Source organism: Pseudopodoces humilis, chromosome 17, assembly GCF_049639895.1.
Source record: "Pseudopodoces humilis isolate 2021_Gansu_Grassland_sample_001 chromosome 17, ASM4963989v1, whole genome shotgun sequence".
NCBI classification, from domain to species: Eukaryota; Metazoa; Chordata; class Aves; order Passeriformes; family Paridae; genus Pseudopodoces; species Pseudopodoces humilis.
In genome coordinates this window covers 15,912,118-15,931,953 of record NC_142216.1, presented here as the reverse complement: position 1 = coordinate 15,931,953, position 19,836 = coordinate 15,912,118, and the positions used below count along the sequence as shown (strand labels likewise).

At 54.9% G+C, this 19,836-nt stretch overlaps 3 protein-coding genes and 1 pseudogene across 3 annotated transcripts; all 4 read right to left on the bottom strand.

Moving 5' to 3' along the window:
• Nucleotides 1-1,447: 1,447 nt before the first annotated feature.
• Nucleotides 1,448-3,952, bottom strand: LOC102109754 (protocadherin gamma-B1 pseudogene; annotated as a pseudogene).
• Nucleotides 3,953-5,306: 1,354 nt separating this feature from the next.
• On the bottom strand, nt 5,307-10,849 carry LOC102109570 (protocadherin gamma-A6-like). Its single transcript, XM_005534410.2, has 3 exons — nt 10,797-10,849; nt 6,211-9,184; nt 5,307-5,366 (listed from the first exon to the last, which is right to left on the bottom strand). The coding sequence occupies exons 1-3, from the start codon at nt 10,847-10,849 to the stop codon at nt 5,307-5,309; spliced, it is 3,087 nt and encodes a 1,028-aa protein (XP_005534467.2).
• Nucleotides 10,850-11,360: 511 nt separating this feature from the next.
• LOC106628979 (protocadherin beta-15-like) lies at nt 11,361-15,575 on the bottom strand. Its single transcript, XM_014262861.2, has 2 exons — nt 15,516-15,575; nt 11,361-15,409 (listed from the first exon to the last, which is right to left on the bottom strand). Exons 1-2 carry the CDS (start codon nt 15,573-15,575, stop codon nt 12,557-12,559), a joined length of 2,913 nt encoding a protein of 970 aa, XP_014118336.2. The 3' UTR covers nt 11,361-12,556.
• Nucleotides 15,576-15,823: 248 nt separating this feature from the next.
• Nucleotides 15,824-19,473, bottom strand: LOC148182979 (protocadherin beta-15-like). Its single transcript, XM_088063669.1, has one exon. The coding sequence runs from the start codon at nt 19,440-19,442 to the stop codon at nt 16,998-17,000; it is 2,445 nt and encodes an 814-aa protein (XP_087919795.1). The 5' UTR covers nt 19,443-19,473; the 3' UTR covers nt 15,824-16,997.
• Nucleotides 19,474-19,836: the final 363 nt, after the last annotated feature.

Here is a 19,836-nt window from a genome sequence, read left to right as displayed (position 1 = left end):
ATGGTTAGCCTTATGCTTTTTGTTCAAAAGCATCTTCAACAACAGGCTCTCAGAGAAGTAACGGGAGGATTCCATATCCCGAATTAACACAGCTATCAGGTTCATTAACACAAGCTGGATGAGAGCAATTGCATGCTTCTTCAAGTTACGAAGCTAATTATTACAGCACTGAATAACCGGGACAAATAAACATGCAGCTAAAACACTTAAAAGAAAACCTTTAGGACTTCAAATCTTTCACATCCCTTCCTAATATGAACATAGTGTTTCCTTAGATAACAGAGACTTACGTTTCATCAATTCATTCTAGGTTTCTTTTATTATGAAATCATCGTGTAAAGAATTTAAGCTCATTAGTAAACTATCAATTTATGCATTTCTTAACGACGCTGATACGATGTGTTTCCAAGAAAGGAATTATAGAACCATAGCAAAAAAGTACTATTGTAATATTGAAACATTTCTGACCAGTAATCAAAATGTAAATTTGATTGATTCAAGTGCCTAAACCGTCATCTGCACAATCTCCCTCATATGAAATCCCTCTGCATCTCAGATGTCCATCCTAGCCAACAGAATTTCAGCTATTTTTTGATCCCGATATACCCGAGTTCTGCTGAAACCCCCAAGACCTTTGTGAGGAAAGGATAGAAAAATCAAAATCTCTGAAACAAAAATCATTTAAGCCTATCACAAGCATATGAAATAAAGATCATGAAGGGCAAAACAGAGCGAACTGCCAGCCAGGACGTATAAAAAGAAGCCATCCAGTCCCACTACTACAATCCCCCCAGAAAAGGCCAACAATCGCTTATTTTCACCCAGCATGGACAACGGAGCTTCCCAGTTTCGTTTCCCTTCTAAATCAAGCCGGAATAAATACAAAGTTTAACGAACGGGTTTGTGTAAAGCTCTACACGAGTTCCAAGCACAGCTTTACTAAACAAAGCAGTCAGGAAGGATGAAAACTACAACACCCGCTGTCAGTGCTTTTCTACTTTTTCCTCGACCCCATCATGGACAAGCAGCCATTCTCTTTCCACAGAATACCAGTACCAATGTGCATGCGGTACTGCGAACACATTGCAAATGATAGGGCTCAAAAGTTGAAGACAAAACCTGGCAGCTGAAGCATAACGTGTGACCAAGGAAGAACCAAGTGCTTCCTCCTCTACCATAAACGGGGCATTACCCATTCCTTAATTCACTCCATCACGGAGACAGGACTGTGCAACTCACAAAAACAAAAACTTCAGTCTCAGAAAACACAGAGAAACTCTGGGAAACGCTGCTACGAGCCGAAAGGAGAGCCATAAACAAAGCCTGTCAGCTGAATCTGTTACCTAGAATAAAATAAAAAACTTCCTCCACTACGTAGAAACACAAATGACGAGTCCCCTCTGACACCACGCAGAGAATACCCGAAAGTTTTAAAAGCAGAAGAAGGTCACGCTTTACAGACCTGCAGTGCACCAGCATCGGCGGGCGGCTCTCCCACGACGACGTTACTGCTCGGGCTCGGCTTCTCGCAGGAATCGCCGCCCAGAAGCTCCTCCGCCGACAGGACGGGCACCGGCGGCACCGGAGGCGGCGGCGGCGGCCAAGCGGCCTCGGGCACGGCGCGGGCCGGCGGCGGCACGCACAGGTTGTAGGAGTAGGGCAAGGTGCCCTCGCAGAAGTCGGCCGGGAACGCGGCGCCGGCCAGCGAGAAGCCCTGCGCGCCCAGGCAGCGCAGCACGGCGGGCGGCCCGGCCCGGCGCAGCCGCCCCACCACGGCCAGCCCCACGCCCAGCCCCAAGCGCGCCGACAGCAGCCCCCGCGCCAGCACCAGGTAGACCTGCAGCTCGGCCCCCGCCGCCGCCGCCTCGGCGCCCGCCGGCCGCTCGCTCAGCTCCGGCAGCGCCTCCTGCAAGCTCTCGGCCAGCACCACGTGCAGCGTGGCCGTGGCCGACAGCGCCGGCTGCCCGTGGTCCTTCACCACGGCCACCACACGCTGCTTGGCCGCGTCCCGCTCGGACACGGCGCGCGCCGTGCGCACCTCGCCGCTGTGCAGCCCCACGCGGAACAGCGCCGGCTCCGACGCCTGCACCAGCTCGTACGACAGCCACGCGTTGCGCCCCGCGTCCGCGTCCACCGCCACCACCTTGGCCACCAGGTAGCCGGCCTCGGCCGAGCGCGGCACCACCTCGAACGGAGACGCCGCCCCTCCCGCCGCCGCCTCTCCCGCTGCCGCCGCCGCCGCCGCCGGCCAGAGCACCGGCGCCGCGTTGCTGTGGCGGCCCAGCACGACGCCGGACACCGTGGCCGTGGAGCCGCGCGCCGGCGCGCCGCCGTCCTGCGCCCGCACGGCCTCCGCGAACTCGCGGCACTGCTCGTAGTCGAAGGAGCGCTGCGCGTACAGCGCGCCGCTCCGCGCCTCCACCGACACCAGCGGCGCCGCGCCCGCCGCGCCCGCGCTGCCGCCCGCCAGCCAGTAGCTCACGCGCCCGTTGGCGCCCGCGTCCGCGTCCCGCGCCTGCACGCGCAGCACCAGCGCGCCCGCCGCGTTGTTCTCTGCCACGTACGCGTTGTACGCCGCCTCCTCGAACACCGGCGCGTTGTCGTTCACGTCCGACACCTCCAGCACCACCTCCCTGCTGCTCCACAGCGACGGCCTGCCCCGGTCCGTGGCAGTGATGGTGATGTTGTAAACGGAGACGTTTTCTCTGTCCAGGGCACTGGCTATTATTAGTTTGTATGTGTTCTCTGATGACATTTCTAATCTGAAGGGCAAATTTTCGTTCATTTTACAGCTCACCTCTCCGTTTTCTCCCGAATCTCTGTCACGGACATTGATCACAGCTACAACTGTGCTCGGGACTGAGTCCTCCGGTATCGGGTTCAAGATAGGAAGTAGGGAAAGGGTTGGTGCATGGTCGTTTACGTCTATAATGTCTATGTGTACTTTGGCATGTGCAGTGAGCCCTCCCCCATCCTTGCCTTCAACACTCACTTCGTAGTATTTCCTTTCTTCATAATCTAAGGGTCCTGTAACCCTCACGTCCCCTGTCCTAGGGTCCAGAGTGAAGAGCTTGCGGATACTTTTTGCTATGTCGCTGAAGGAGTAGGTAATTTCTGCATTTGTACCTTCATCACTGTCAGTAGCTTTCACCTGAAAGGCTAAGGAGCCCTCTGGCAGGTTTTCCATCAGTCGAACAATGTAGATTTCTTTGGTGAATACTGGTGGGTTGTCATTTGCGTCGGTCACGTTAATCTTAATCTGGGCGGTCCCAGATAGAACTGGATCCCCACCATCCACTGCCGTCAGTATCAAATGGTGATTTCTCTGTTTTTCTCGATCTAAGACTTTCTCCAGGACCAGTTCAGCGTGTTTTGTCCCATCAGGGCTCTCCCTCACTAAAAGGGAGAAGAATTGGCTGGGCGTAAGTTCGTAGTTCTGTAGAGAGTTTGCCCCAGTGTCAGGGTCTCTGCCACTGCCCAGTGGGAACCTGGTCCCAGGAAGCGTAGACTCGATTATTTCTATGGTAACAAATTCTCTGTCAAACTGTGGCGCATTGTCATTGATATCCTGGATAGTAACACTCACATGAAATATGTCGAAAGGGTTTTCCACGACTGCCTCCAAACTGAGGACACAGGGCGACACGGCCCCGCAGATGCTCTCTCGGTCTATCCTGTCATTTACACGCAGGTTTGTATTATCCTCCTGGAGAGTGAAGTAGTGCTTTTCGTCACCAGCGACTATCCGCAGCTTGCGCGCCGGCAGCTCGTCCCCGCTGAGCCCCAGGTCCCGCACCAGCGGCCCCACGAGCGAGCCTCTGCCCAGCTCCTCGGGGATGGCGTAGCGGAGCCGCTCGCCCGCCGCCCGCCACCACACGCACAGCAGCACCGCGGCCAGCAAAGCGACCCGCCCAGCGCCTGCCCAGCCCTGAGCTGCCGATCTGACCTCCATTCCCTGCTTTCCTGAAGGGTATTCAGCGGATGATTTAAAATTAGGCTTTCCGGGTAGCTGGACCAGTATCCGAGATAAATAAATACATGAAATCCCTGTTCCCGGTCGGAGGACGGGATGAGTCGAGCGGTTCCTGCTTTTCTCTCTGCTCTGAGCAGTGAGGAGCAGGGTTACGCGGGCGCTGGGGAGGAGCCGACGTCCGAGCAGCTTCTCCGCCTAAGCCAACAGTGACACCCTGAGTCCGTGTCGGAGAACCGCAGAGTCCAAGAGAAAGATCAGACAGAAGGTCCCGCTCTGCACTCCATTGAATCGGGAAGGATTGGAAAATACAGATGTTTTCAGGAGCGAGCAACAGAAAATCCCTATCACTACTGAAACCGTGCGTCTAGGAATTCCTGCTGTCTGAGTTGCTTACACTTGCAAGTCTGTCGGACAGATCCTCCCCCGTTTCTTTAGGGATGTGGGGCAGGACCTTGGTCTCTGCCCCATTGTCAGCTTACTGATCTCTTGGTTGGGGCGCTCGGAGTCGCCGCTGCCATCGTGCCCCCTCCGTGAGGGAAAAGGCAAGGCGGATCTAACCCTGAAACGCTGCTCGTGGTAGTGGGTTTATTCAAGATAGCTGAGAGATCCACAGCTAACACTAACCTTTCCAGCTTTGAATAGTGGTTGTTGATGGAGAAGAGAAACCGGGAATCCCAGGTGCTGAGAACACCAGAGCGGTCACATCAGACCTGATACCATCTCTTTCCACATTCAAAGTTCAGCATCATCTTATCAGTACCCATACAACCCAACCCCGAATTCCTCTTTTGTGTGTATCCCACAAACCACTCCCTGATATCCTAAACATGCTGATACTGGTCTCAGGCGTTAAAGAGCAATTCCTGGGAAATGTCGGCGGCATCTATGGTTGTTTGAACAACGACGAGTAAACAGATTCCTTTTGAAAAGCTGTTTTATCTTACCTGTAAATTAGAACCGCGTCTCTCTTACGGTAAAGAAAAAAATCACCAAACCCACAAACAAAATAATAACGACAAAAAATCCAGAAGGAAGGCTGTATATTATCACAGCCCGTTATGCAGAAGATAAAGTGAGGTTAGAAAATACTCCACACTACCTAGTCGATGGAGTTGCTCTGGCACATTCTCCAGTCCTAGGTGTCCGAGATGCCAATAACAAGATTTCCTCCCCGGATCAGTAATGTCTTGTTGGAAAACAGGATTTCCTGCTAACTGTGGTTGTTCATCTAGGATAGGATAATTCCCTTACCTCCAGCTGAACCTTATATACAACTCAGGGTAATAAATTAACATTCTGTCACAACAAGACTTGGATTTGAATTTGTAATGTCTCAGAAGCCGTGCAAGATTGTGAGCGTCTCCACAAGATGTAGAGAGATGGGTATGGTTGTCTACACCAGGGAATTGTGTTGAAATACGTCACAGTCAACTCAGTGCCTCCTATATGGCGAGAATTGCCTGTAACAACCCAGACACACGTTTTGATGCATCACACACAGATACACAGTCCAAATCCGTGTTTTCAAGATTAACTCGCATTCCGGAATTAGATACATTATGAATAGTGATGAATCTTATTATAGTAGTGAATCGTACTTTGCATTTAAGTATTTTTTCATCTAGATTCTAGTAAATATACTTTATTTCGATGACTATGCCTGCACAGTAATCGATAACTACAGTTGTATCGAATCCAAAGGTTAAGTCATGAAACCCAGCAGTGGCAAAAGGACTCTATCAGAGGAATTCTTCACCATTTAAAACTAATCTCTTCAAATGCCCTTCAGAGGAACTAAATAATTCTTTTGTTGAAGGGCGAATATGGAAGAAATCGTGCACTTCAAAGTGTCAGCTTTCAAGGTACAAGGTCCCTGAATTCAACCAGAATTTTAGAGATGATACAGGGGATTAAAATGAAATGCTGGGAACTGGGTGCTAGCAAGTATTTAAATAATTTTAAAGAATGGTAGATCAAGAGAATGAGATTTCCTGGTGAAGCTGCATATGCAACAGAGCCTTACAGCCTTGGGGAAAGCTTGATAAAAAGAGCCCTGACAAGTGGTAGAGAACATGACACCTAAAGCACACAAGGCAGACTCAGAACGCATTCAGGAGATGGCATTCATGAGCAGGTGACTATCCTAAAACCTAGTTTCGAAGACTGTGAATTATCTGTGGCTACCCTAAGAATCCTAAACAGGGCGTCCACTAAATATAATTTAAAAATTAACGCACCTGAAAGGCAACTTGCCCACCGCTTTCAGTAACTTGATCTCCTGAAGGGACAAGATGACCCGAAGCCTCATCTGGTGGTCGCGCCGGGAGGGTGTCGCAGCAGCTGGCGGCCGAGAAGCGCAGCTGGCTCTTGCGCGAGTCGGCCGTGAGCGACACGTCGTGCGAGTAGGACTGCAGGAAGGCGCGCACGCCGTCGATGCCCACGAAGTGCGACACGGGCACGCCGCGCAAGGCGCCGCTCTGGGCCGGCAGCAGGTGCTGGCGGCGCCAGCGGCGCAGGCGCAGCGCCAGCAGCAGCAGCAGGAAGGCGAGGAAGAGGCACGACACGGCGGCCACGGCCAGCACGAGCCAGCGCGTCAGGCTGCCGGCCGGCTCGCCCGGCGCCGCCGCCTCGGCCGCGCTGCCCAGCTCGGCCAGCAGCTCGGCCACGCTCTCGGCCAGCAGCACGCTCAGCGTGGCCGTGGCCGACAGCGCCGGCCGCCCGTGGTCCTTCACCAGCACCACCAGGCTCTGGCGCGCCGCGTCGCGGGCCAGCGGCGAGCGCGCCGTGCGCACCTCGCCGCTGTGCAGCCCCACGCGGAACAGCCCCGGCTCCGTCGCCTTGGCCAGCTCGTACGACAGCCACGCGTTCTGCCCCGCGTCCGCGTCCACCGCCACCACCTTGGCCACCAGCGCGCCGGGCTCCGACCAGCGCGGCGCCAGCTCCACGCCCGACCACGCGCCGCCCGAGCCCGCCGCCCGAGACAGCGGCGGCGGGTACAGCACCTGCGGCGCGTTGTCGTTCTCGTCCACGATCACCAGCACCACCGACACGTTGCTGCTCAGCGCCGGCGCGCCGCCGTCCTCCGCACGCACCCACAGCCGCAGCTCGCGCACCTCCTCGTAGTCCAAGGAGCGCAGCGCGTACAGCGCGCCCGTCTCCGCCTGCACCGACACGTACGACGACAGCGCCGCGCCCCGCACCCGCCCCTCCGCCAGCCGGTACCGCACGCGCGCGTTCTGCCCCCAGTCCGCGTCCGTGGCGCGCACCGTCAGCACCAGCGCGCCCGCCGCGTTGTTCTCCCACACGCGCGCGCTGTAGCGCTCCTCCGCGAACACCGGCGCGTTGTCGTTCACGTCCAGCACCCGCAGCGCCAGCACCGCGCTGCTCTGCAGCGCCGGCGACCCGCCGTCGGCCGCCCGCACCGTCACATTGTACTCCGACACCTGCTCCCGGTCCAGCTCTCTCGCTGTCACCACACGGTAGTAGCTGCCGTGGGAGCTCTGCAGTCGGAACGGGACGTCCCCATCGAGGGAGCAGCGCACCTCGCCGTTGGCTCCCGAGTCCCGGTCCTGCACGTGCAACAGGGCGACCACCGTCCCCGATGGCGCATCCTCAGAGATCTCACTCAGTGACGATGACACGGTGAGTTCGGGTGCGTTGTCGTTGACGTCTGCTACAGTTATCGTAAGTTTTGCCGAGTCAAAAAGGCCCCCGCCATCATGTGCCTGCACCTCCAGTTCATAAGAGTCGCCTTCCTCGAAGTCCAGGCTACGCAATAGCGTGATGGCTCCTGTGTTTACCTCCAGAAGGAATATTTTCAAGACTTTTTCGGTTATTTTCTTCAGTGAGTATTTTACGTGTCCGTTCGGCCCCTCGTCGGCGTCCGTGGCCGTGACAGTGACGAGGACAGAGCCCACGGGCACGTCCTCGGGCACACGCACCATGTACTCCGCCTGGATGAACACGGGCGCGTTGTCGTTCGCATCCAGCACGGTCACACGGATCCGAGCCGTGCCCGTCCGTGCCGGATCGCCGCCGTCCATCGCCCTCAGCACCAGCTCGTGAAACGCCGCTGCCTCCCGGTCCAGCGCCTTGGCCAGCACCAGCTCGGGACGCTGATCGCCGCCGGGGCCCGCCTGCACGGCCAGCGAGAAGTGCTCGTCACCGCTCAGCTCGTAGCTCTGCAGGGAATTCCGGCCCGAGTCCGGTTCATGTGCGTCTGGCAGGGGAAACCGCGACCCCGGGGCTGTCGTCTCGCTCATTCTGAGCTCTATTTCTGCCTCTTGGAAGCTGGGCGCATTATCATTAATGTCAGTGATTTCTACCTCTATTCCATAAACCTTCATTTCCCCCTCCACGATCAGTTCACAGCGCAGCACGCATTGCTGCACACGCTCGCACAGCTGCTCTCTGTCGATCCTCTCCGCCGTCACTAAATGTCCCGTCTTCCCGTGCAGAACGAAATACTGCATGCGACCTCTTTCTATAATGCGAACGCTGCGGTCTCTGAGCTCTGGCAACTGCAGCCCCAGGTCCTTGACCACGTCGCCCACGAACGAGCCCTTGGGCAGCTCCTCGGGCACCGAGTAGCGCAGCTGCCCCCACGCCGCCTCCCACGCCGCCAGCAGGACGGCCCAGAGCACAGCTCGCTGCCGCCGGCCCCAGCGCCTCCCCCCCCAGCTCATCTCCGCCAACTTAGCTTCCCGCTGCCGCTGCTGCTCAGCTCCCAGCGCTTGCTGACCTTTCCCACCGGCCTCTCCGCTCCCGGGCCCTGCCCCAGCCTCCGCCGCCTCTCCGCCGCACGGATCCGCACCGGCAGGACGATCGCACACCGCCGCCCGGGCTGCCCACCCACCAATCCAGCGATCGAGCTGCGATCCAGCCTGGCCGCAGCGGGCGGGGCTGCCGGCAGCGCTCCGATCCTCCTCTCGCTCCTCTCGGTCAACAGCGGCGCCCGCAGCCTCCTCCCGGCACTGCAGCCACCCAGCGTGGCCGAACGCTGCCTCGACCACGGACAGCTCTCGGGGACAGCGCAGCGCCAAGGAGACATCGGGCCCTGTCCAGCTGGGACCGCCTGCCTCTGCTTTTCTCCAGCCCGTCTCTTCTTTGAGAAGCTCATCAAGACCGGTAAGAAGGCAGAGACGTCTTTGTGCTGTTTCTACCGCAGAGGAAAATGTTTTTGTAATGGTGAAACAATACTGATGGAAAATTCTATTAATAAGCAGAAGTATTACAAGTCATAGCCTATTAGTTCAATACCACAATTTCCTCCACTAATTGCCCAGCATTTTCAGCAGCCATGGTTGGATGACATTTTTATTTCCCTCATCTTTTCTGGCAATATACCTTAGTATTGGAATGCCATTAGCAACCTCAGATTTCCAAACCCATGTGATAGCACAAGCCAGAAGCCGATTTTTCTATGTTCAGGTTCTTAAGGTGGTCACAAACCTTATCATCTCTTACAGTGGGAGGGACTTTTTTTCCCGCAGTTCTTACCTTGAGCTCCATCCACTTGATAGGTGTGGGAAGAGACCTTGTCAGTGATGACTGAGGCAAAGATATGGCTAAGTACCTCAGGCTTCTTGTGGTCTGTTTTTATCAGTTTATTTGTCAGTTGTGTTCATCAGGAGACATACAGGGTTTTAAAACCTTCTTCTTCCTGACTTACCTGTAGAAGCCCTTCTTGCTATTCTTTGCATTCCTTGTAGAGTTCAGCTCCAGCCATGCCGTGGTCAACCTGACCCTACCCCAATACAACCAGGCAACATCTCTCTACTCTTCCAGGACACTTGTCCCTGCTCTCACTGCTGTGCATTTCTTTTTTGCCCCTTAATTTGACCAGCAAGTCTTCCCTCAGCCACGCTGGTCAGTTCCCGTCTTATCCCAATTTCCTATACATGGGTTCAAGAGGTCATGCACCGTATGGAAAACATCCCTAATGATCTGCCAGGTCTTCTGCTCCCTTCTCGATCAGGGCACTTTCACTTGAGGGGCCCCACTGCCTAACCCTTTAAGTGCTGGAAGTTTGTTTTCCTAAAATTCAGGGTCCTGACTTTACTCTTTGCCTGATCTATATCCCTCAGGACTAAGAACTTGCATGGTCATGGCAGGCCAGGCTGACTCCAATCTTGATATCTATGATTAGCTCACATGTGTTAATAACCAGAAGGTCCAGAAAAGCATTTCCTCTGCTAAGAACTGGACTAAAGTCTTAATCCTTCCTGAAGGGCACCTCCAGTCTTCTTCCTGGGAGAACTCAGCAGTGTGTTCAGGTCTTTTTAGACAGGACACTGCCTCCCCCTCTCACAGGGTAAAAGCCATAATAAACTACCTGTTTATGAACTGGCTTGGACACTTGAAGCCTCAAACTGGAATGATGTGTAGTCCTACATCCCTTTAGATGTGGAGAACATTTAGTAGAGGTAACTTCACACAGGAATCCAGCAACACACACAAAGTCAAGCAGATCCCAGTTCCAGGAAAGGGAAAGTGCCCCTGTTCCACTCAGTCAAGACATTACAGGACTTTCATACAGTAAACCAGTTTTATTCATAATTTTTAGAGTTCCAGTAAAAGAAGTTTGCATGCAGACTTCTTGCTTGCAGGTGTCTTTCTCACCAGTGGCAAGGGGGAACCTGTCTGCAGGCTCCTTGGTTAAAATGAGATGATTCTAACCCCCCACCAATATATCTGTGGAGCAGAACACAGCACAGCAGAGGCCTGTGTCTTCTCAGATTAACTGGATTATGGATCACTTCATCCTTGATGTTCATCAGTCTTCTGGTCAGCATTACTACACCATTCCCTCCCCAGCACTTACCTTTTCATCTGGGCCTTGTGGAAGTAGTCCTGCTGTAGTCCTCTGCATTTCATGATATCAAAGCTTCTCTCTGGTGCAGTTTTTACTCACTAAATTCCCATCTCCAGACACTCCCAAAAAATATTTCCCAAGGGCAGTAATTCCTGATTTGTGCCATTCTTTTCCAAAATTCCTACATCTGAAGTGTTACAAACACCTTGTAATCACCATTTGCGAATGAAGCTGTCAGAAGATTTGAGAAGGCTACTCCCCTAAATCACAGCTTTACAGAAGCTTTAGCACACCCAGGGCAGTTGAGGTAGAGCCCAGTTTCCCCTGACCTGCCTATTACTGGACTCCATCTCAGCCAGGTCAGTGCTCAAAAGAACAATAGAGGCCTGATAGCATTTCCATAGTCCTCCCAATTTTCCTGAGTGTTGATTCAGCTGCATCCTGAAACAGGAGAAGTGTGCCCACTCACCCACTACCTAGGCCAAAGTAAAATACAAAGACTGTCTCCACACAGGACATTCAGGTGTTCTCTTTATTTCAGTTTTACACTTAGGGGTATGCAAGTTTACCATGTTAAACTTTATAACTTCAACAAAACACAGCGTGAGACTTTCTGAATATCCCGTGCATCACAGACATCATTCAAGTAATTAGTTATTGTATATATCAGTGGCAGTCCTTAAGCAGGAAAGGAAAGATAATGCTCAGACTCAGTTCAGAAAATAGCAGGAGAAAGAGCAAAAACGGGGATGAAAATGCTCTAGCACAGATAGGAAAATTCATGTAGGGACAGCTTTTTACACCCAACAAGAAATCATTGTATATAGGAACAATAAGAAGACCAACATCAATCTCCTTTTTACCATTTCATATTGATTCTACCCTTCAGAAAATGCTCTCTGAAAGACATATGGAGTTTTCATGAAACGTAGCCAAAGGAAATGAACATGTTTTCAAAACTTAGTACAGTTGTAGTAAACCAAATACCATTTGTGCTGTTATATTTCTGTATTTCAAATAGACAGAACACCGAGCACTGCTTTATAGTGCAAAAAGAATATTTTGTTGTATATTTTACTGTTTTTTCTGCCCTGGGGAGTACAAGACTCCTGTTCTGAGAGGGTGAATATACTCTTCTTGCCAGCTGAGCTGCAATTGCCTGCATTTCAAAAGGTGGATGGAAGCAACTCCACCATTCACCGGGCAGCACTAGTGAATCGTATGCAGACACACAGTGGCTATGTTGACTGACAGGAAACCAAAGCACACAGAGCCGACACATCTTAAACAGAGACATCGAGAACTCAGGGAATAAAGAGCCCAATCCTCACACAACATTGTGACACTCTACTCTCAATATCTTTGCATTCCTCAGTTTGGAAAGCAGTTTTGTGTATTTTATGAAGGAGGAGAACTGTCTGTCAAACAGTGCCCTTGTGTCACAGGAAAGAAAAAAAGCTCCACTGTTTCATTGGACAGCAAGAGAGACAAGAGCATAGGGGGAGGGGTAAAACTATTTTTAAAACCTTTAAGAAATTACCATCCAAAGCTGAAACATATTATTGACTTACTGAGAGTACCTGAGTTTCTTTTATTTCCTTGGTTGTGTTTTCGGAGTGCCAGAAAAATTTATTCAGACTGACAGTAAGGAGGAAGTAGATTACAGCAATTGAAAATACAGATTTACTACAGAAGAACCATTGCCACCTGCTGCTGCCTGGATCCCTTTCTCCCACGAGCATTGAAGCCTCTGGCAGGGCAGAGCCCAGCTAGTTGAAGGAAAGAGAATTGAAGTGTCCTGCAGAGAGAGTGCCAGGATTGTCTGGTGCCGTGTCGTCGGTGCTGACAGGGACACAGGGGAAATGCTGTTCATCCTCCGGGCCCTGGCCCACGGCGCGGTGCTGTGGTGGCAGGCTGGGGAGCATGGGCTTGAGGAATTTGAACTCGCTGTTGCCCGAGCCCGTTGTGAGGCTGATCTCGTAGCAATAGGCGCGGGGCAGGCTCCCTGCAGCGGCCCCATCGGCCAGGCCGCTCTGCAAGTTGTCGGCACCATAAAGCACATGGCCAGCCTTCAGCTCCTTTCTCTTGCACACCTTGCGAGCCACAAAGAGTGCCGTGGAGACGAGGAAGAGCAGGGAGACACACACCAGGGCAATGATTAAATAGGTGGTCAGGGAGCCAGCCTGATCCTCTGGGGCCGGGCTGCCGTGCCCGGGGAGGCGCACGTCTGACAAGTCCTTGAGCAGGAGCGCGCTCACAGCTGCCGTGGCCGACAGGGGCGGCTTGCCGTTGTCTCTGACCAGGACAAGGAGCTTCTGCCTCACGCTGTCTCTCTCCGTCACCGGCCTCCTCAGACGCACCTCCCCGCTGTGGACACCCACCGTGAACAGCCCTGGCTCGCTGGCCCTCAGCAGGTGGTACGAGAGCCACGAGTTCTGCCCGGAGTCGGCATCCACGGCCACCACTTTGGTGATGAGGTAGCCCGCCTCGGCCGACACGGGCACCAGCTCACTGGACGCTGGGCTGCTCTCCTGGCCTGGGTACAGCACGAGCGGGGCGTTGTCGTTCTCGTCCAGCACCACGAGGCGGACGCTGACGTTGGCTCTGAGGGGAGGAGAGCCCGCGTCAGAGGCACTGACCGTCACCTCCGTCTGCCTCAAGCGCTCGTAGTCCAGGGGCCGCAGCACAAACACGTGCCCGTTCTCAGAGTTCACAGACACGCACGAGCACCAAGGCCCCTCTGCCGCTTGCACCGCTGCCAGGGAATAGCTCACCTTGCCATTGAGCCCCACGTCAGCGTCGGCAGCGCTGACGGCTCCAACAAACACCGTGGGCACATTGTTCTCACGCACGTACATGGTGTACGACGTCTGGTTGAAGACGGGGGCATTGTCATTGACATCCGAGATGTCCACGGTGAAGGTCTGCGTGCTCGTCAGAGGAGGCGACCCCGCGTCTGCTGCCGTCACCCTGAGGATGTAGCGAGCCGTCTCCTCGCGGTCCAGCGCGCTCACTGTCACCAGCTCATAGTAATTCTTATAGGCTGGCCGCAGCGAGAAGAAGAGCTGATCCTCGAGGCCACATGAGATCTTCCTGTTGGCCCCAGAATCCCGGTCCCTGACCGTAAACAGGGCAACCACCGTGCCGGGCGCTGTGTTCTCGGGGAGGGGACTGCTGAAGGAGCTGACCACCACCTCTGGGGCATTGTCATTCACATCCACCACCTCCACCAGCACTTTGCAAATAGCTGAGAGTCCCCCGCCATCTGTGGCTGTCACACTCAGCTCGTGAGTTTGTGCTGCCTCATAGTCCAGAGGTTTTGTGAGTCTGATTTCCCCACTCATAGAGTCAATTGAGAATGGGCTGTCAGTTTGACTTAGTGGTTGGCTTAACTCATAAGTTATGTCTCCATTAATTCCTGTATCCCGATCAGCTGCAACCACACTCACCACCGTAGAACCCTGTGGTGAGTTTTCCAAAACCTGACAAACATATGTTTTCTGTGTGAAGACAGGAGCGTTGTCATTTACGTCTAGAACAAGAATGTTGACCTGGGTGGTCCCACTCCGTGGTGGAGAGCCACCATCCACAGCAATGAGACTAAAAGTCATCTCTTCATGCTCCTCTCTGTCTAGTGGCTTTTCCAAGACCAGTTCCACGCTTCTGTCATTCTCACTGTTACTGCCATAGGAGACACTGAAATATTCGTTCTCGGGAGAGATGCTATATCTCTGGACAGAATTGCTGCCAATATCCAGATCCCGAGCTGCTTTCACTGGGAAATGGGTGCCAGGGTCGCTCCTTTCCACAATCTTAAAAGTGACACGTTCCACGGGGAAAACAGGTGAATGGTCATTGATATCCTCCAGAGCCACCTCGACCCGAAAGAACTGCAGGGGGTTGGAGAGCAGCAGCTCGAAGGGGAGCATGCAGGTGGCGGACTGGCCGCACAGCTCCTCCCGGTCCAGCCTCCCCGCCACGAGCAGGCGGCCGGAGCCGCGCTCTAAGGCAAAATGCTGCCGGCCGTCCTCCGACACCAGGCGGGCGCGGCGAGCCGAGAGCTGCGCCGGCGTCAGCCCCGCGTCCTCCGCCAGCTCGCCTACCAGGGAGCCGCTTTCCGCCCCCTCGGCTACGGAGTAGCGGATGGGCGCGGCGCGAGCGGGCGGCAGCCACAGGAAAGCAGACAGACAAAGCACTTGCCTTGGGATCGCCATGGCGCGGCGGCGGCGGCGGCCGGGGTCGGTGTGGCGGCTGTCCCCGGTGATTCCCCGCCGAAAGCGGCCAAGCGCGGGCCGGGCTCCTTCTCTCTCCGATTCCGCCGAAAGCGGCGCCTGACACAGCCGGAGGGGGCCGGCAGCGGGTGACACGGGGGAGCGCCCGCCCACGCAGCCGCTGCCACCTCCGGCCGGCCGCGCTGCGCTGACCCCAGCCCGCTCGGGCCCAGCTGCGCTGCGCTGAGCCGGGCTGCGCTGGGCTGGGCCGGGCCGGGCTCGGCCCCCTCCGCTGCCGCAGCCGCTCGGCGCCGCCTTGGCCGAGGGCACCACCCAGCGGTGCGCGCTGCAACTGCGCCCGCCGCCGCCCGCAGCCCGCGCTGCCGCTCGCCCCGGACCGAGAGTCCAAAGCTTTCCACACACCCGGCGCCAGCATCACAATGCGCCCTTTCCCAGGCCAGCGGCAAGCCCACACCCACACCAGAACCACACAGCCTCATCGCTCAGCAGGACAAACCGAGCACGCAGTGGGCGATGCTGACAGCACGGGCAGCAAATGAAAACTCCCCGCCTGCATCTCCACGCTCACCAACTGAACCCACCCATCCCTCCTGTCAAGGGACAGAGTGAGAAAAACGTCGCTGAAACTTGAAAAGCCTTGACAAGTCTTTCCCGGAGAGAACGTCTCTACAAAGAATTCTGTCTCCACGTAAGTAGTCAGGGTGCTCCCTTTATTTCAATTCTATATATTTTTACAATTTTTAAACTCAGTGTTCTACCAATGTTAAACTATCTAACTTCAGCACAGAAGAACTTGAGGTTGTCTTTATGAATATTCCATGCATTACAGACATTGTTCAAACAACCAGTTATTATTGCTGGGGTAGCAATCCTTCTCCAGAGGAGTGAGCAAAATAATTCTCAGTACAGTTAAGTAGATAAAAAGAGAAAGGGGAAAAAGCAGAATGCAAACACTCTAACACAAATGGAGAAATCCTTTTGGGACAGCTTTCTAGTCACATTAAGAATACCCTGAATTCAGAAACATGAATGAGCAAAGAAAACTCAAAGACCTGTTTTCATGTTCTTCTTGGTTCATGCTCCAGAAAATTATATTTCATGGACATGTGTTTTTTCCATGTATATAAGGATGATTAAAAGGTTTGAATGTCTCTCTACATTTAATATCCACCCAAATGCCTCTTCCAGTGCTGTATTTCCTAGACAATCTCAGGTGGATGGAACACAAATCCCACACACACGTCAAAGGAAGATTCTATTGTGCATTTTCCTCCTCTTTTCTGCCTTGAAAAAGATGAGGCCCCGGTACTCAGAGGGTCAAAATGGCCTTTTAGTCTGTAGAGCTGGATTTGCCAGCATTGCAATGGCTTGATAGGACAACTTCACTCTTTCACAGGGCAGCATTAGTGAGGCATTGACAGATGCACAAGGGCCAAACAGACTGACATACTGAGAAGAAAGTGTAACACAGAGAGCCCACACCCCTCAGACACAGACATCCAAAGCCCCATAAGGAAAAACCCCCATGCTAAAAGAACATCATGACACAGTATTCAGAACTAACTTATTTTCTGAGATGGGCAAATGGCTTTGGGCCATTTCAACAAGTGTGAGATTTGTTTACACAACTGTGCCATTGTGTTATAGCAACGAATAAATAAGAGTTTCATGGTCTGGTCTGCCAGCAAGAGATACAGGAGAATAGCTGGAGTGCTAACCCCCTTCTTAAAGCCTATCAGAAATGACCACATCAGAGATGAAGCATATCACAGCCAGAGTGAGAGCTCAACTTTATCTAAGTTGCTTCAATTTTTCCCTTTTGGAGAACATGACAACTTCTATTCGGACTTAGAATATAAGGGAAATTGCTTATGCCATTTGGAAACACAAGTTGTCTCTGGAGGAACCATTGTCATCTGCTGCTGCCTGGTGCCCTTTCTACCATGGGCATTGAAGCCTCTGGCAGTGCAGAGCCCAGCTAGTTGAAGGAAAGAGAATTGAAGTGTCCTGCAGAGAGAGTGCCAGGATTGTCTGGTGCCGTGTCGTCGGTGCTGACAGGGACACAGGGGAAATGCTGTTCATCCTCCGGGCCCTGGCCCACGGCGCGGTGCTGTGCTGGCACGCTGGGGAGCATGGGCTTGAGGAATTTGAACTCGCTGTTGCCCGAGCCCGTTGTGAGGCTGATCTCGTAGCAATAGGCGCGGGGCAGGCTCCCTGCAGCGGCCCCATCGGCCAGGCCGCTCTGCAAGTTGTCGGCACCATAAAGCACATGGCCAGCCTTCAGCTCCTTTCTCTTGCACACCTTGCGAGCCACAAAGAGTGCCGTGAAGACGAGGAAGAGCAGGGAGACACACACCAGGGCAATGATTAAATAGGTGGTCAGGGAGCCAGCCTGATCCTCTGGGGCCGGGCTGCCGTGCCCGGGGAGGCGCACGTCTGACAAGTCCTTGAGCAGGAGGGCGCTCACAGCTGCCGTGGCCGACAGGGGCGGCTTGCCGTTGTCTCTGACCAGGACAAGGAGCTTCTGCCTCACGCTGTCTCTCTCCGTCACCGGCCTCCTCAGACGCACCTCCCCGCTGTGGACACCCACCGTGAACAGCCCTGGCTCGCTGGCCCTCAGCAGGTGGTACGAGAGCCACGAGTTCTGCCCGGAGTCGGCATCCACGGCCACCACTTTGGTGATGAGGTAGCCCGCCTCGGCCGACACGGGCACCAGCTCACTGGACGCTGGGCTGCTCTCCTGGCCTGGGTACAGCACGAGTGGGGCGTTGTCGTTCTCGTCCAGCACCACGAGGCGGACGCTGACGTTGGCTCTGAGGGGAGGAGAGCCCGCGTCAGAGGCACTGACCGTCACCTCCGTCTGCCTCAAGCGCTCGTAGTCCAGGGGCCGCAGCACAAACACGTGCCCGTTCTCAGAGTTCACAGACACGCACGAGCACCAAGGCCCCTCTGCCGCTTGCACCGCTGCCAGGGAATAGCTCACCTTGCCATTGAGCCCCACGTCAGCGTCGGCAGCGCTGACGGCTCCAACAAACACCGTGGGCACATTGTTCTCACGCACGTACATGGTGTACGACGTCTGGTTGAAGACGGGGGCGTTGTCATTGACATCCGAGATGTCCACGGTGAAGGTCTGCGTGCTCGTCAGAGGAGGTGACCCCGCGTCTGCTGCCGTCACCCTGAGGATGTAGCGAGCCGTCTCCTCGCGGTCCAGCGCGCTCACTGTCACCAGCTCATAGTAATTCTTATAGGCTGGTCGCAGCGAGAAGAAGAGCTGATCCTCGAGGCCACACGAGATCTTCCCGTTGGCCCCAGAATCCCGGTCCCTGACCGTAAACAGGGCAACCACCGTGCCGGGCGTTGTGTTCTCAGGGAGGGGACTGCTGAAGGAGCTGACCACCACCTCTGGGGCATTGTCATTCAAATCCACCACTTCCACCAGCACTTTGCAGATGGCTGAGAGTCCCCCACCATCTCTGGCTCTCACACTCAGTTCGTGAGTTTGTGCTGCCTCATAGTCCAGAGGTTTTGTGAGTTTAATTTCTCCACTTAGAGGGTCAATCACAAATATTGAGTCGCTCTCGTCTGCAGCTTCACTGAGTTGATAGGTAATTTCCCCATAGACACCTGCATCCTGATCAGTTGCCAGCACTGTTAAAACTACTGAGCCTTCTGGCATGTTTTCCAGAACCTCACCAATGTACTCTTCCTGTGCGAAGATGGGAGCATTGTCATTTGCATCTAGAATGATAATTTTCACTTCGGTTGTCCCAGTCCTGGGAGGAGACCCACCATCTACAGCAATGAGGCTAAAACTCATGTCTGCCTGCTCCTCTCTGTCTAGTGGCTTCTCCAAAACAAGCTCAAGAAACTTCTTTCCCGTGATTCGAGTACCCGATGAGATACTAAAGAACTCGTTCTCGGGAGAGATGCTGTATGCCTGGACTGTGTTGCTGCCAATATCGAGATCCCGAGCAGCCTCCAGTGGGAATCGTGAATCAGGGTTGCTCGTTTCGGGGATGTCAAAAGTCACTCGATTCTCGGGGAAAACGGGTGAATGATCATTGATATCCTCCAGAGCCACCTCGACCCGAAAGAACTGCAGGGGGTTGGAGAGCAGCAGCTCGAAGGGGAGCATGCAGGTGGCGGACTGGCCGCACAGCTCCTCCCGGTCCAGCCTCCCCGCCACGAGCAGGCGGCCGGAGCCGCGCTCTAAGGCAAAATGCTGCCGGCCGTCCTCCGACACCAGGCGGGCGCGGCGAGCCGAGAGCTGCGCCGGCGTCAGCCCCGCGTCCTCCGCCAGCTCGCCTACCAGGGAGCCGCTTTCCGCCTCCTCGGCTACGGAGTAGCGGATGGGCTCGGCGCGAGCGGGCGGCAGCCACAGGAAAGCAGACAGACAAAGCACTTGCCTTGCGATCGCCATGGCGCGTAGGCGGCGGCGGCGGCGGCCGGGGTCGGTGTGGCGGCTGTCCCCGGTGATTCCCCGCCGAAAGCGGCCAAGCGCGGGCCGGGCTCCTTCTCTCGCTGCCTCCGATTCCGCCGAAAGCGGCGCCTGACACAGCCGGGGGGTGCCGGCAGCGGCTGACACGGGGCAGCGCTCGCCAACGCAGCCGCTGCCACCTCCGGCCGGCTGCGCTGCGCTGATCTCAGCTCGCTCGGGCTCAGCTGCGCTGCGCTGAGCCGAGCTGCGCTGGGCTGGGCCGGGCCGGGCCCGGCCGCCTCCGCTGCCGCAGCCGCTCGGCGCCGCCTTGGCCGAGGGCACCACCCAGCGGTGCGCGCTGCAACTGCGCCCGCCGCCGCCCGCAGCCCGCGCTGCC

What these genes read in the sequence shown, in the direction of transcription:
- LOC102109570 (XM_005534410.2), bottom strand. Translation starts at nt 10,849, where the DNA reads ATGAAATGCAGAGGACTACAGCAGGACTACTTCCACAAGGCCCAGATG. An exon ending in CACAAGGCCCAGATGAAAAG is followed by an intron (nt 9,185 to 10,796) that starts GTAAGTGCTGGG and finishes GCTTATTAATAG; the next exon opens with AATTTTCCATCAGTATTGTT. An exon ending in GTGGGCAAGTTGCCTTTCAG is followed by an intron (nt 5,367 to 6,210) that starts GTGCGTTAATTT and finishes TCCCTGGTGTAG; the next exon opens with ACAACCATACCCATCTCTCT.
- LOC106628979 (XM_014262861.2), bottom strand. Translation starts at nt 15,575, where the DNA reads ATGCAGGCGGGGAGTTTTCATTTGCTGCCCGTGCTGTCAGCATCGCCC. An exon ending in CATCGCCCACTGCGTGCTCG is followed by an intron (nt 15,410 to 15,515) that starts GTTTGTCCTGCT and finishes GTGTGTGGAAAG; the next exon opens with CTTTGGACTCTCGGTCCGGG.
- LOC148182979 (XM_088063669.1), bottom strand. Translation starts at nt 19,442, where the DNA reads ATGGCGATCGCAAGGCAAGTGCTTTGTCTGTCTGCTTTCCTGTGGCTG.